The sequence below is a fragment of the Carettochelys insculpta genome, chromosome 16 (genome assembly GCF_033958435.1).
Source record: "Carettochelys insculpta isolate YL-2023 chromosome 16, ASM3395843v1, whole genome shotgun sequence".
NCBI lineage: Eukaryota > Metazoa > Chordata > Testudines > Carettochelyidae > Carettochelys > Carettochelys insculpta.
In genome coordinates this window covers 36,998,748-37,015,178 of record NC_134152.1, presented here as the reverse complement: position 1 = coordinate 37,015,178, position 16,431 = coordinate 36,998,748, and the positions used below count along the sequence as shown (strand labels likewise).

Genomic DNA, 16,431 nt, shown 5'->3' with positions numbered 1-16,431 from the left:
CCAGGGGATGCTGAGAATTGAAGCAACGCACATTTCTGTCTTGTGGTCTGCAACCCTCATTACAATCATTGTCAGAGAAGAAGATGCTGGAATTGTCATGTTTGGCATATTAGTCTATGACAAATCAGCAGTTATGTAGCACTTTAAAGACTAACAAAATAATTTATTAGGTGATGAGCTTTCGTGGGGCAGACCCACTTTCTCACATCTGGAGCCTATGACAGGCAGTGTTATGTCATGGAGCTCACACTTTTCCTATGGGTTAGCCTGTAATTGAGCAGCCAATGTCAAACTATATACAAAGAAAATCAAATGAGAACATAGGAGATTGTACAGCCAATTTGACCACCAGACCTTCAAGTCTAGCATCCTGTATCTTGCAGTGGCCTAGCACTGGTGTATCGAAGGACCAAGCCACAGGTGCTGCAATGCAACACCTGAGAGATGGGATGCTGGATTCGTTATTTGTAATCTCTATGGGCACAATCCTGCTGCCTCTGAAGACAAGGGCTAAACTCTAATGTAAATAAGATGGGCCCATAGACTGCACATCTGCATATTGTTAATGACCAGCATCCGGAAAAAAAAAAAAACCAGAACGCAACATCTTCTGCTCAGTCAAGGAGTGCACGACTGGGGAATCCATACAGACTGTTCTTGCCTCATGAAAGTTCAAAGCAGTGAATGCTGCTTAACTGGGGCAGGATTAGAATAAGATGAGTTTAAGGAGTCTCACTCAGCCAGTGCCCAGGAACTGAAAGCTATTTAATCAAGCATGGAGTTCTGAGCCCTGAGACATTGCCATGCAGGGACATGATCCTGCACTCCCTGACGCAGGCAGTAACGCTCCCATTGATTTTAGTAACAGAGAGTAAGCCGTGCTAGTCTATACACTATCAAAACAAAAAGCAGTCAAGTAGCACTTTAAAGACTAGCAAAATAGTTTATTAGGTGAGCTTTCGTGGGACAGACCCACTTCACTTGACTGCTTTTTGTTTTGATTTTAGTGTGTGCAGCACTGCGCTCTGAAGCTGAAGGAGAAATGAAGAAGTGCTATAAAAGTCCTGTTATCAGTGCATTTTTTTATTTTGTAGCTTATACTGCTACCTTCATCCTCCAAAGAACTCCCCATGCAATCATGCATCCATCAGCTCCCTGCCGCATTTATACTCAGTCCTACGTAGGCTAAGGTCCCAGTGAAATCAGTGGGAGTTTGCCTAACTCCAGGTAGAGCTCTGAATTTGGCATTGGCCTTTACACTTGAAAGCCTGCCATAGTAACTAATACCTGGTGGAAGTGGGAGGGTAAGCCAGGCTGCTTTTCCCAATGAATGCCAGGGGTCTTAGAAAGATGGCCCTGAGCAGCCCATCTGAGGACAATATCACTCCTAGTACCAAAATGTCAGGCCTGATGATGGCTTTTGTATAAAAAAGGTTAAGGGTCAAAGGTAGAAAACAAGTGCATTATTGAAGCTCTCAAGGCCTCCATAAGATCAGTTTCAAGACCTGCAGTAGGGGAAAGAGGACGTGTTCAATTACAGGAAGAAAAGTTTGCCAGCGGGATGCATTCTTGTGCTAAGGCCAATGGAACACAGCAGCCAAAATGCTGTAAGGAGCAAGAGGGAGGAACAAAAAACAATGGAAATTAAATCAAAGGGGCTGACTGTAAGAACAGGACACGCTGTTCGCGCAGGGTCTGTCCTGACAGCCAGAGACCCTAGCTCCACAGAAAGAACAAGGTTGTTTACAACGGATTAAGGGGCAATTATGGGTGAACTTCAAAAGGTAATAGGATGGTTTCCTGATCCCTCACAGGGCTAGGGAGCTGACCAGATGGGGCTTCCTACCCTGATACCTCAATGCTTTCTCTAAAGGCTATGCATGGAATACAGATCAGTACCCCTGTTGAAGCTCAGCATTTTTGAGAAGGGAAAGTGCACCTCGGGCTGCCTTCCAGCATCCTTTCCTAGCTGCTGCTTAAATATTTCAGCAAGGGAGCGATGGCCACATCTACTTATCCAGAGCAATGGTCACTATGATACTGGGCCCCATGGATACTTGGTGAACACAGTCAAGAAAAGAAGGAACTCTCAGTTGAGACTTTTGTAGTATTCTAGGAACATCCCTTCTAGATCCCTGACCAGGTCTTACAACAATTCAAAGATTCCATCCCAGGTTTACTCTGGGGCCAGGTATGATGGGAAAGAAGAGGGTTTAGGGCTTGATGCTGCAAGGTGCTGAGTGACTTCAACTGCCACTGGGGCCAGTGGGTTCAGCATCTTACAGGATTAAGTCCTTACTCTCCAAAATCAGTACAGTGCAGGTATCCAGGCAATGCTGAAATGGTCAGTAAAGCCAAAGTCTGCTTCACTACCAAGGCTGAGGGCTTTGATTCAAGAAGCAGAGTGTAACCTGGGACAACAATATCACCATCCCCACCAACTAAATGAACATAGCATTTAACAAGGTACCGATGCTGGAAGAAGCCTTCTAGTGCTTTGCAGATGACGTAGCGCTCAGGTGGTGTCAACAGATGTTCCAGCTGTTGATTGAAGGTCCTTCCTTGGATCTTGATGTTAGAGGGAAGTATCTCTGCCACCCACTGCAGAGAGGTGAGGGCTGAGGTGGGGTTTGGGGAGTCAACAGACTCAGAATCTGCAGCACATGGGCACAAAGGAAAGTGATCATCATATGACTAAAGAACAGGAGGTAACACAGAATCTTAGCATCAGGTTTAGGAAGCCTGCATCTGAATCCAGTTTCATCCATGGTAACTCCAAGGAAAGCTGCTCTCCAGCATAAAGAGGGGGAGCCTAAAAAGAGATTTAAAGAGCTAGGAATGATTTCACCCAAGTCGGCTGTGAAAAGACAAGAAGGACTCAAGTCCACCAACACCCATCCCTATGTCCCTACAGAGATTTTTTTCTTTTGGAGAAGTAACAAACTATCAAGGTTGAAGGGTCCCTAGACATTAAAACAAACCAAGAAAATAAAGATGCATAGCCTTAAAGCTGCATCTGACAATCCTCAAAACCTTCTATTCCCATTTCTTTAACTGTCTCACTTTTACCTACTCTCAGGCTAACTCCCATTAGCTTCAGGTGGAGTCTTGCCTGAACAGACTTCAAAGACTGCCTCAAGGTTTGTATCACTGATTCCTGTATACCTAGAACTTCCATTTCTCAGGTATCTTGGACTCTGTGTTCTGTTTTTATCAGAAGGAAGGACACTAAAAAGGCCAGAGCAGCAAGGTAGCACCGAGAAAGTGACTCCTGAATGGAAACTCATTGAGGCCAATATTACATGGAATGTGTGAGAGAGGAGATGTGCATCTTTGTCTCAAAATAAACCTAACAGATTAATTGACAGCTACTGAACAGCAACTGGTGAACAGGGTGCTTTATGTCCTCAGGAGAAGATACTCAAGCTTCTCATTGCCTTTGCCATTCTCAAAATGTGCTGACCCAATATCAACAGACTAAATTATGATGGAGCAGCTATTGTTCCAATAGGCCTGAAAATTAATCACTACAAACGACGTTTAGACATTTCTTGGCTCTTTTGGGTGTGATGTATGTCCCCTCATGGGTCACGTTTTCTAAAGCAAAGGATTCTTTTAAAGAACAGCACAGCAAATGTAACATTTTACAGCAAACATACACAAAGTCATATACTTTCTCTTTCTATAGAGCAGTTGTTCCCATCATTTTCACTAGTAAGGTCCCCCAAACATTCACCCCAAACCATTTGCATCAAAGCCATCAAAGCCAACTCTAGTCACACAAAGGTGCCACAACATAGAATTCTGGACAGTAATTAATAATATTATTGGAATATGTTCAATTTAAAATAATAATCAACTGCAACTTTGCAGTTTATTTAAAACTCTTTTTCTATGATCATTTTTGTTTAGCTTTTATTTTTTTCATGGACTCCCTTGTGGATTCCCAGGAATCCAGGGACCCCAGGCTGAGAACCACTGCCCTTCTGGTGAGAATCTCAAAGCACTTTTCAAACATTAATGATTTAGTTGTCAGAACACCTTCTCTGAGTGTAATATTATTCAAACATTACCCTTAGCTCTGTGAAGGCACAAAGAGGTCAAATTACTTTGCCACAGTCATGCTGCATTGCTCCTGCCACTGACATACAGCCCCCTCTGGAGTGGAACACTGCACCTTTTAACAGCACACAACAATGCTGCACAATAATTTGAGACCAGAAAAAAAGGCAATTATATCCAATAGAACCTAGAGAGGGCATTTAGGGCTGCAAGACAAGTAGGCATTTGGCAAGACATCACAACAAAAGACTATACACTTTCTTTTTTTATTGAGGACAGATGGTCCAGTGGTTAGCGCACTGGTGTAGGCATTCCAGGTTCAATTCACGGCTCTGCCACAGACTTCCTGGACTACGTGACTTGTACAACAAAGATAAGCCACATAGCCTCTTTGTGCCTCAGTTCCCCGTCTGTACAATGGAGATAATAGCACTGCCCTTCCTCACCAGCATGCTGGGAAGATAAATCTAATCCAGACTGTAAAATGCATTGGGATCTACTGATACAAAATGTGTGTGAAGTAGATGTTATTATTAAATACCCAGAATTCCAGTTTTCCTTCTCATCCAAAAGACAGCATCTTCAGCAGCACAGAGCCCCAGACGCTGGGCTCTAGATGGATTCAATGGTGAGGGAAAGGAAAGAATGCCATTCATGGAATCCCAACAGTACTGCCTGGGGCTCGGTGTTCCTTGGCAGCATTCCAATAAAACATGGACAAGCCCGCCCTTACTTGGCTTAGGAAATGACTTGGGGTTGGTCAATACAGCACAGAAGTACAGATAGTGGCGGGGTACACTGCAGTGCTGTGCTCTACCCGGCCCAAGTACATGCTGCTGGCATGGACTGAAACATACCCAGATCATGTCACTGTACTACTCACGTTGGAAAGAGAACTAGTTTCCATCTTTTCATTCACATCAGCAGCGGCCACACAGGCATTTAGAGGGCAGCACTTTGGCGCACTCTGTAATTACTACCTCCCATCCCTGCTCCCCATTTTTCAGTGCAGTTCATCGTCCATCACCTAGACACTGTGAGCCACGCTCTCTGCTCAGCTGCACTGAAGTCAACGGAGTTGTTCTGGTGAAACTCTAGAATTTGCCCCATAGGTTCGCTGGCTCTTCTACAGTCTCACCAACAAGTTACATAAGATCCAATATTCATAAACAGCCACGTTACATTAAATCATCTGTACTAAATTACATATGCAGAGGTGTTGTGTTCAGTTAGGCATACACACACCACAGGTTCTGAACACAGGTCATTCTAAAGGGAGCAGAGTCAGGCTCAGGCCAATATGCAAAGTTGGATGGGAAGCTTAGGAGAAACCTGGCAGATTCCTCCCCAAGGCTCAGTGAATCTGCAGAAAAGTCACCGCCATGCCACCCTCAGCTCTCCCCACTGACATGGAAATTTCAAGAGCGAACTCTAGGTTTTCAGTTCTGTCTGCCTGTTGTACATTTCTCTTTAGCAATCTTACCAACTGGCAAACGGACCATCCCTTCTTCCACAACCAAGGTAGGCATGGCCCCACTGCCCTGAAGCATGGATACCACCTTATCATGGGAGCAATTCCTGCAGAGCCAGAAAAAGAGAACAACATAAATAACACTGTCAGAGTGCATTGCACTCACCTTCTGTGACACGGTATATCTGAAGTCTCCCAAGGATGAAAAGGATCCATGGAAAAGTAGGACTCTTCTATCAGGAACATAGCCCGTCTGGGAGGGACACCCAGACAAGAGCTCAACGGTAGGAGTTTGAAGGCTGCATCCCCAGAGTAAAATAGAGAAGATCACACAGCTACCTTCATCTCTAGCACAGAGACTATAAACTCCATACGTTGCTCAGATCGAGGTCGAATATGGTAGTCTAGCTGTCGTCTCCCTGGGCTGCAACTTTTTATTAGAGCTGTAGGAGCAAATTTTGTTCATCTTACATCGATTCCATGAGGAGTAGAACCTGGCTTGTGAAAAGCAGTGGATCTTACTGAGGTGCTTTTGTGAAATGTTCTCAGCTGGGCCTGCAGAGTAGAACAACTACACAGCACGTACATGGAGGGAGTCAAGGACTCCGTCATGGCCAATGATTGGGCATTTCTGCAGTCCATGCTGAGAGGTGCCTTAACTCATCCTTCTGTCTAATATAGGAGTGGGCAAGATACCACCCTAGGGGCTGGATCCGGCCCATCAAACCTTTTAATCTGGCCCAGAGCCAGCCCCGTGGCTGCAGAGGGGGTAGAGCTTAGTTCCCAGTCAATAAGATCTGAGAGATGTTGGTGGGGGGGCAGGGCAGCATGTGAAGCCCTCTCCCCAGCACAGATTGCCACATGGAACAGCCAGTGTGCTGGAGCTGCTGGCAAGGAGGGAAGCCTGCCTGCGAGTGCTGCTGGCCAGGAGCTGCTTCGGTAAGCACCTCATAGCCAGAGTGTATTTCTGGCACCCCACCCTCTCTTGCACCCCAACTCCCTCCCACACCCTGCAACCCCTCCAGCACTCCTCTCCCAGGCCACAATCCTCTCCTGCACCCAGCCTCCTTCCCAGATCCTGCACCTAATCCCCAGTTTCAGGTTACCTCCTAAATCCTCTGTACCCTCTTCACCCCCCTCCCACCACCAACCCTGCACCACTCCGACACCCCTCCCCCAGACCAGAATCCTCTCCCACACCCATACCCCTCCTAGACCCTGCACCCCTACCCCTGCCCCAAGTCACCACCCCCTCCTTCACACAAACTCCTGCCCAGACCCCACACCTTCTCCTGCACCACAGTCCCCTACCCCCGAGTTCCCTTCTGCACCCAGCCTCCATCCCAGACCCTTCAACCCTTGACCACTTACCAAAATCTTGGAGTGGCACCCCATCAAAAATTATTGCCCACCCCCTGCCTAATATGGTATACTTTCACAGAGCCTTTCTTCCCGCTTCTCCTTCTACATGGAAAGAAGACCCAAAGTGTGGGCAAAACAGATTTCTCCTGGGGACGGTACAACCATTTTGGCTAAAATACAAGCAGACCCAAGACACTGTTTGCCCACATGCACGATGGGAGGGTAATCTACAAATGGGCCTCAGCTATTTTCTGGGGATGCTGCTTCGGCGAAAAATATGCTGGATCAGCTGAAAACTGAGAATTCAGGAACTAGCCAAAGAAGCATTAGATGTTCAACCTTTAAATATTAATCACTCCTTTACCATGCACACTATTCAAATACTTCACTTCTGCTTACCTTACAATAAGACTTAGCCCTGTCATCAAGTTAATAGGATGCAGAGTGAGCGAAAATTTGGTGGCACTGAACTATTTTTTTCTCATTTGCACAAACAGTAGCTGAAGAAAAGTAGTTCTAGTTGGAAATAACAACTATCTGTGTAGTTCTGTGCTCAGGATCCCATCCCAGGAGTAATACCTGAGCTGGTTTGTACTTTGCCCCTTTCATATTATTTAACTCATGGAACTGAATGGACTCTGATTTCACTCAGAGGCGCCAGGATTGCCATGGTTCAGAGCAATTTATATTGGTTTATACTATTTATATTTCATGCACCAGGCATGGCTACAGGCAGAACGAACTGTAAATAAACGAAGGGAATGGAAGACCGGGGTCTATAATGCTAATCTTCCAGAAATGACAATATTCAAATAACAGCAGTGTCCGTGTGAGGCCAGGACTGCCGCACAGAACTCTATTCTTTATACAGGCACAAGCCAAGACTGAGTCCTGAGTATTTTTAGTAAAAGTCATGGACAGATCAAGGGCAATAAACAAAAATTCAACGGTCATGGGGCCAGTCCATGACTTGTATTACAAATACGCATGACACCTAAACCTCTGCTCCTAGAGCCCCACTACTCTATGGACCTCAGCTCCAGTGGTGGGGGCAGCTCTTCAGGAACTCTCTGGGGCCCTCCAGCAGTGTCCAGAGGGGCTGGCTATGGGCCAACTGTTCCGGCAGCCTAGGGATCAGCTTCACCAACTGCTGCAGCTGCAGACGTTACAGAAAGTCACAGCATCCAGGACTTCCACAGCCTTCAGGACAGAACTGCAGCCTTAGTTATTCTCTCTCTCACACATGTCCACCTTACACACGAGCACACTATGATGGGTTCTCAGAACAGCTACACTGGGTCACACCAATGGTTTATCTAGCCCAGTATCCTGCCTCCCTACAGGAGCCAGCGCCAGATGCTTCAGATGGAATAAGCAGGACAGAGCAATTATGGAGGGAGACCTCCCTGGCCATCCAGTCCCAGCTTCTGGCAGCCAGAGATTTAGGGACAGCCTAGGGATGAGATTGCATCTCTGACTATCCTGCCTTACAGACTTTGATGGACCTGTCCTCTTTGAACTTCTCGTTTTGAACTTCACAACATGCCCCGCCTCAGCAATGAGTTCCACAGGCTGACTGTGTTGTGTGAAGACACACTTCCTTTTGTTTGTTTTAAACTTGCTGCCTAATAAGCAGCCCCATGTGAACCATTTTGCAGAGTTTATCAGCCAACATCTTACCTCATATCCAGCCCATTGAGAAATAAGATTCTGTCTCCAGGTTTGAGAGCAGCCTTCTCAGCTGGGCTCCCTGAATACGGGAGGAAATGAAAATGTTGTTTAGTTATGCTGGTCTTTTAGCATGGGGTGCATGAAGGCTGCCAACAATGTAAAGTACAGATTGAGGTTTGGGTACAGTTACATGGAATCTCTGCTTTGAGGGAAGTTAGGTCTGTTGAAAGGATGCCTTCATTAGAAATGGCCTGTTCATAAAGATATTCTGGGGTATCAAAGAGACAAGAGTTTATGCTGAAGTACTAAAAACAAATAAAGTTTCTGGCAACAACTCAGACTAGATCTCCTGGTAACATGAGGTTTCCTTACCAGGAAGAACAGACTCAATCCACACTGGGGCATGTCCACGTAATGTGAAGCCAAAGCTTTTGCTGCCTTTGTAAACTCGAACAGTTCTGCAGGTGGAAAATCAAAACAGAACAAGGAATTAAATCAAAATCCAATAAGCATTCAGTTCCTGTTTTATATTCTCTTCCTCCATCATGGCACCATTTTGGCTTGGGATGTCAGAAGCATGAGAATGTTACTGAACTAGGATCACACAACATAGTCAACACCTACACTGATTGTGACACCGTACATCAAAAGGATCTTTTTCGCCTCTGACTGCCCTACCACTGCCTGGATAAAAATTGATGCATTTTTTAAATAACAAAATTCTGTTTTTATTTCAATCAGTTTTTTGTTTATATTAAATGCAGGATTATTTATTAAACATAAAGCTATTTAATCTGTTAAAATCATTACAGTGAAATACAGAACAATGCTACTGAGCCTTATATGCTTGCTGCCTAATTTTTAAAAAAGTTTCACTATGTCTTGGTCTACACTAGACCTTGCAGTCGACTGAAGATACATAATTCTGGCTATGGCAATTGCATAGCTAGAATCGATGTATCTGCCGTTGACTGTAAGGTCTGTCCTCACTGAAGGAGATCAACCGAAGCGTTTCTCCTGCCAACCTCCCTTTCTCCTTGCGAGAGGAGGAGTACAGGGAGTTGACTGCCAAGCCCAGAGAGATCAGTTTTGTGTGTCTTTACCAGATGCACCAAATCGAACTCTGGAAGATGGATCCTGACTCCGAGAAGTGTAGGCATACCCTGAGCCGCTGCCTAAGTGTGTGAACCAGAGTTTGCTGAAGTGCTAAACCATCCTGGTAGTGCAATGTAATAGAACTGACATCACTCTGGGATCCCCCATGCTTGCTAACGCCTACCGTGCCCTTAGGTAAACATGTTTCCTCATAGTGCAAAGAACCTGAAAGATACAGGGGTCTCCGACACTCTCTCTCCACCACACCTCTATGCCACCCCCAAGCAGGGCCAACTGGAATATGTCTTGGACTCTCTGCAGACCACCTGATTGGCCAGTCCTCACCTCCCACGTAATCATTCACTCCCAGGGATGAAAGTAACAACATTTTCTTCAAGAACAAGAAGTCTTGTGGCACCTTATAGACTAACAGATATTTTGGAGCATCAGCTTTCGTGGGCAAAGACCCACTTCATCAGATGCATGAAGTGCGTCTTTGCCCACGAAAGCTTATGCTCCAAAATATCTGTTAGTCTATAAGGTGTCACAAGACTTCTTGCTGTTCTCGACGCTACAGACTAACACGGCTACCTCTCTGATATTTAACATTTCTGACAGGTCCCACTCTACCACAACCCAGGTCCCTTTCAGCTCTTTCAGTAGCTCCCTGCTGGCTTTTGCCACAGCTCTGCCAGAATTTCCTGGAATTGCCCCTCCAGGGCACGCCCACTTACTTTCACCTCTGTTCACTCCCTCTCCAGCCCTAACTGCACCGGAAAATCAAGCTGGAGAGGAAAAGGAACTGTAGTCTGAGCTGGAGGAGACAGCAGTGCCCAAGGAAATTTTAATAACAGGTAGTCTGAGAGGGAGCACAAACAGTGACAACAGCTGGGAGACCCTGGCAATGGAGCAGGCAAGGAGTCAGGAGAGGAACTCTCCCAGCTGCACCTTGAAGGTCTCCTCTCCTCCATTGTCAGGCAGTCAGTGAGTGACCAGTGCAAGGACTCTGCAGTGCTTGGTGCTCTGCAAATACCTCAGCTAACTAGCCAGAAAGTTCTAGAAGACTCTCAGTTGTCTGTGAACAACACAGCTTGCCCACTCACTCCTTACACCAGGGTGTATCATCCTAGGTCCCCTGCCACTGCTGGTTTTACAGCGTGTCTAAAATGGTATGGCCCCTGCCCTTGGAGTGACCCTCGACTCAACTGGGGCACCCAGAAATCAAGGTTCACCAAATCAATGGCCACTTGGGAAAATGTTGAGCCTCATTTCCAATCCTGTTCCCATTGAAGTCAAGGGCAAATCAGCTGATGAAATAGGGGCAGGAGATGATGTAAATCAAAGTGATTAAATCTCTGCGGTTACTCCTGCTTTACATCAGCAATCAGAAATCTTGATTTAAATCATCACTTTTAATTATGCTTTGCATTTGTAGCTTTCAGTCATTTGCCTAAAGAAAGGTTCATTTTTTTCAATGGTTGGTAACCATTAAAACATACTGATTAACTACTAAATGCAACCTTTACACTAAATTTGGTGCTTTTTTTTTTTTTTTTGCGAATCAAGAATATACACCTATATCTTTACACATTTATTTAAGCAGTTATATAACAACGTATATTCAGATAATTTTGTACATTTTTATGTTAGAAAACGGTAAATGGTGCATTTCTTATTTACCAAATGCTTAATTTTTTTAATTGCAATTTGTGCCCAATTCTATTTGATGTAAATTCAAATTCAATTTAAAAGACATATAAACAGCATTAACTTTAATTAAATAAAACTATTTTACATATTCTGGTTACATAAAAATAGCAAAAGTGGATTAACATGTTTTGAACATTAAAATAACTGATTTAAACTAAGAAAATATCTGCAGTTAGTGAACTGAATTAATTGTTTCTGACAGGCCCACCAATGGGGATGGGGGGCATTTAAAGGGGGCAACTGACCTGGATCTTTTAAAATTGCCACTGGACCCCCAGGCATTGCCCACAGCTGGCTGTGATAGAGGTGCAGGGATATCTGGGCAGTGCTGAGGAGTGGCTGACCCCAGCCCCACCTCTTCTACCTGAAGCCCCACCCCTGCTAGGAACACAGAGTTGGGACGCTCCAACTTACTCTGGGGCCCAGCAATTCTGTTGGTTCCCCTGGCGTCTGGTCACCATGTCTTTCAACATTTTACAATTAATAAATCTCATCCTCTCTTACCTAGTGTATTTAGCCATACAACTGAAGAGGAAAACAAACTTCTCTGCTTTTTCAGTGCCCAGTTGGTTGAACTTTGAATGAATTAGTTATTGAATGGAATTATTAGTTGAATAAAGTGAAGGGAAGAAAATATTTTGTCTGCACTTACAGTACAGGCAAGTGCTGGTCCTGGGCTGCACAGGACTGAGCCATGTATTCTGGAGCCATAGAAGGCTGCCTTTAATACCAATCAAAACTCTCTGGAAGCTAAAGCTTAGCATGTATTAAGATAAGCACTCTGGCGTCGAGCAGACAGGGGGACGAAGGAGAGAGGAAGGGTAGCCAGTGGCAGCAAAAGCTGCTCAAGTCTTGAAAGGAGAGTGCAAACACTCTCTCCTGCTGTCCTTTGGAAACTCCTTTCCAAGCAATTAATTGACAAATGAACAAAGGTGCTGCTTGGCAGAAATACTGCATTTTGAACACACAGAAATGCAGACACAGTCACTGAATGGTACAAACACCATGGAGGAGGAAGAATTACTTGAAGTGATTCTAGGACTATTTGAACAAAGAAAATTTGGGGTGAGCATTAAAAAAAAAATCTTCCCCTCAGGATGTTTGTTTGACTGTGGAATTGTCTCAGGTTAGTGATGGAAGCTCTGTTACTTGAAGAACTTAAAATTGGACTGGACAGAACTCTAGAAACCCTGATGTAAGGACTGGTCCTGCACTGCCAGGGAGATGGACTGCAGGGAGTTTTGATTTTGATTAGTTCCACATCTGGCTTCTGTGCACCAAACTCTGCCCTGACTTCCATGAATTTGCACCTGGTAGAAATCAGAGCAGAATCTAGTTGGCTGATTCTGTGAAATGCAAGAAGGCTGCAATAGCAAGAGAGAATTTGTGTATAATCCCCCATCTGTAAGGCACCAATGTATCACCCTCATTCTGCCCTGCTTGTAATACTCTCTCTCTAATTATACAATCCTAACCCTGTGGCTCCGATGGACAGGGCCAGATGGGACTTTTCATGCTTTTGGTGAAGGTGAGAGGTTTTGATGGAAAATGCTAAATGATCTGAATGGGCCTTGCACTCTGGTGTTACCAAGGCACAACTCCCGCGAATCAGCACAAGCCTGGGATCTGAACTCAGTTCCTCACTCTGGCCTGGCAAGAACTGTAAGTGCCATGGCCCCTAGGTACTGGCACTCAGTGAGACAGTAGCTTGTGTTAATCAATAAACACTTCTGGATGCTTTAGGTATATAGCATTCGTAAGCTCTGGAGGGAGTCCCATCCAGCCCTGCTCAACCAGCGGTACAGCCAGTCACTCTAATACAGCTAAAGAGGAGTCCAAATAACTCAAGAGGGGAGACTCAGGACTACAAGAAAAGTGTGGGAGTCTGTGGTCTGGTCCCAATTCCCAAGGAATTCTGCTTGCAGAGGGATTTGTTCTGTGTTTGTGCCTAATCTGTAAGACACTGGTAGGCGTATAAGCAATTTACACATCTCAGGATGGCTTTACAGTCAGTCCTGTAGGAGGATTCGCCAGCTGAGATAACAACAAAAAAGAGGCCAGAGCATTCTTTTGTGAAGTGTGAAATGAGATCAGCAGGGAGGGGAAGAGAACACATGTCCTGCTAGTCACTGGGGGTGGTTCATATAGGTTCCTTGAGGTGTTTGGGGCCATGGAAATGGGTGTTACAGACCTTTCATCTCTTCCTCCAATTTCTGCTATGGGTTCTTACAGCCCCCCTCAGATGGTGCTGAGGACTCCCAGAAATCAGACAATCCAGCATGGGTTCTGAGAAACTGAACACTGTGCTTTCAGCCTTGGACGGGGACCTGCATGACATCAGACCTGGGCAGGGCATGAAAAAATTCTACAACCCTCACAAAGCACATCCTCTTTACCAGTCATTGAAACAAGCTTCCGAAAACCAGCTGAGATAAAAGGACCTACCAGCAGATGGGCGTGGAGTCCAACTTTCTCAGAGTTCAAGGGGGATGGTTGCAAAAGGGCTACAGTTCAGTCTCATTTTTATACTAAATTCACCTGCAATGACTCACCAAAGGCCAGCCTTTTCTCTCTTCCCTTTTCCCCATGCCTCTCCCCATAAAAGTGCATCTGCTCCTTCACAATAACCGAGCTTTGTTATAGTAAAGACCAACCAGCTTGCATTTGAAGATGAAAGGAAGGGTGTTACCTGCGGGCAGCTCCGCATCCCACACTGCTGGTGATCAAAGAAGTGGTCTTCCGCAAACCCTTGCTGACTTCCTCATGACTCCGAGGCACCGAGCTTGCCCTGGTTGACACTAGCAGCCGCTCCTGGTGGTCTTCACTGCGGCTGCGCCTCAGTCGGTTGGTGTGCTCACTCTTTGACCGGCAGAGCTTGCTGATCAGGCTCTGGGACACCACCTCATCAAAGCGCTGCCGGTGTTTCTTGGGGATGAAGATCCTGGCAAACATGACAGAGGAGGCAAATCAGAAGAGGAGCAAAGCCAGTAGCGTCCCAGTCACGGTGGTAGGGTAAGTGGCACCTGCAGAAAAGTTCAAAGTGGCATCCTGTGGCACTATTCCTCCCTGAACCATAGATTCAGCAGCCTTCTGAACAGCAATTCACGTGAGAGTACAGGATCACACCTGGTGGGCAGGGCATGATTATCGCGTCTTTGGCTACATCCCCTGCTGGATATTTTTGTAGGATTCTGTGCCAAAGTACTCTGCGCACCTTACAGCACCAGTCAATCCTGAAAAGGCTCAAATGCCACCCTCTATAGAGCAGTGCTAATTTGAGAGCAATGGTGTGAAAACAAGAAGGATTTCTCCCAGCAGAGATGTATTTAAACAACTCTGTTACCTGCCCCCATATGTCCAATTTCTGAATCTCTGACTCTGCCAGTCCCTCTCTTCTGGTAATGAACAGATTCAATTTGAATCCCAAGTTAAATACTTGCACCACTCCAGGTAAATTCCGAAACAGCAGAGAATGAAGGAGGAAGTGTCTTGCCCCTGCTGTGTCTGTTCTGCTGCAGACCAACAGGATCTGTTTACTTAGGTGCAAATAACTCCAGTGATTTTTCTCCCTTCAGAATCTGGAAACAGCTATGGCCTTGGCTGTGTAGATAAGGTATCCTGGCTCTACAGCGAGTGTCATAGCAAAAAGGATTTTTAAAGTTGATCAGCCAGATGGTATTTCATAGGAACTACATCTAACTGCAAAAGCAGGATGAAATCATCTGCCTTCCTCCATACATTCTTATATCACTGACCTTCAGGTGTACATACGTCCCCACACTAATGTCCCTGAATGTCGAGGATGCCAAGCTAATGCCTCCAGGTATTTACTGGTTTTTAATTGAGACAATCTGCTTCCCAGCATTTTGATATCAACTTCCCCTCACCCAACTTTCCTGCAATAGTATCTTACCACACATCAATACTCCTACTCTATATTGGAGCTTACCTCTTGGTGATGGGGGTAGAAGAGAAAGCTTTGTCATCTTTCTTATGATTGGAATATGCTCTGATATTACGGTGATGGATACCAGAATAATACTATTAGATAGGAAGAAAGAAATTACCAAGAACTGAAAGGCAGAAGGGAGAGAGATGCTAACCAGGCAGCTTTTAAACACACACTTTCTCTATCACATTAATAACAGCATTTGATATACAGAAAATGAAAAATGATCTTCTATAACAATTTGTGTCTCTTCAGCATATTGAATCCTTAGGAATCCCAAAGCGCGACCCAAACTGTATCCATACAGCACCATTAAAATGCAGCCACCTCTGGGGTGGAGGGAAGCAACTAACACACCTCTGCTGGAAAGGGGGCAAATTTTGGTGGCAGAAATCAGAGCAAACACAGACACTTACGAAAAGTGCCCCAGGAACTCCTGTATTTGCACGAGAGACAACATCTCGGTTTTTCCAGTTTCATGTAAAAGAACCACATGCCGTAAACTGTACAGAACCCAACTGCTCTCCTTTGGCAGGAGAAGGGCAGAGATGGCTTGGGCCACTAAGTCACCCTGGCAGCCACGCCCATCTGAGTTCTGTGGTTGTAAAGGTCACTTTATGTTTGAGGATACTGGTTTCCCTTTGGGGACCTGCATTTACAGCACTAGGGAGATTTGAATTCTTTCTGCATGGCAGGCAGGGCTTTGTGGCTATGTTACAGAGCAATTACAGGAATCTTTCTTCCAAGGGTGGATTAAAAGTGTATTGAGCCAGGGTCAGTATAAATGTTAGCGCAGATGCAACCATTCTCTCAATAAAACTTTGGTTCCCCTGGCCTGACCACAGTTTGTGCCATGCTCCTTGGTTGAATCAGAATCACATATTCCCAGGCAGCGCTCCCTGTCCCTTTCCACTGGGCAATGTCAGGTTGTGACCTAGGGAATCGAAGGAGGTGGAGACTGTGGAATCAGTGTGCATCTTCTCCTGCCTGTGTCTTCTGCCAGCACTAACCACCTGCGCACCATACCACCTGCTGTGCACTGCCTCATTGCTTTTAGCAGGGAATCTGGACGTCATGGCTCTTCCCTGTATCTTGATGTGAGTTTTCCCTC

At 45.4% G+C, this 16,431-nt stretch overlaps 1 protein-coding gene across 2 annotated transcripts in view; it reads right to left on the bottom strand.

Moving 5' to 3' along the window:
* The window catches only part of GRID2IP (Grid2 interacting protein), an 80,757-nt gene that overhangs the window by 22,639 nt on the left and 41,687 nt on the right, over nt 1-16,431 (bottom strand). For both annotated transcript variants that reach the window (XM_075011246.1, XM_075011247.1), the window contains exons 4-8: nt 14,061-14,312; nt 8,939-9,024; nt 8,576-8,645; nt 5,546-5,640; nt 2,471-2,654 (exon numbers count right to left, since the gene is read on the bottom strand). In XM_075011246.1, the coding sequence (XP_074867347.1) occupies nt 2,471-2,654; nt 5,546-5,640; nt 8,576-8,645; nt 8,939-9,024; nt 14,061-14,312 (687 nt within the window). The remainder of the gene's footprint in view (nt 1-2,470; nt 2,655-5,545; nt 5,641-8,575; nt 8,646-8,938; nt 9,025-14,060; nt 14,313-16,431) is intronic.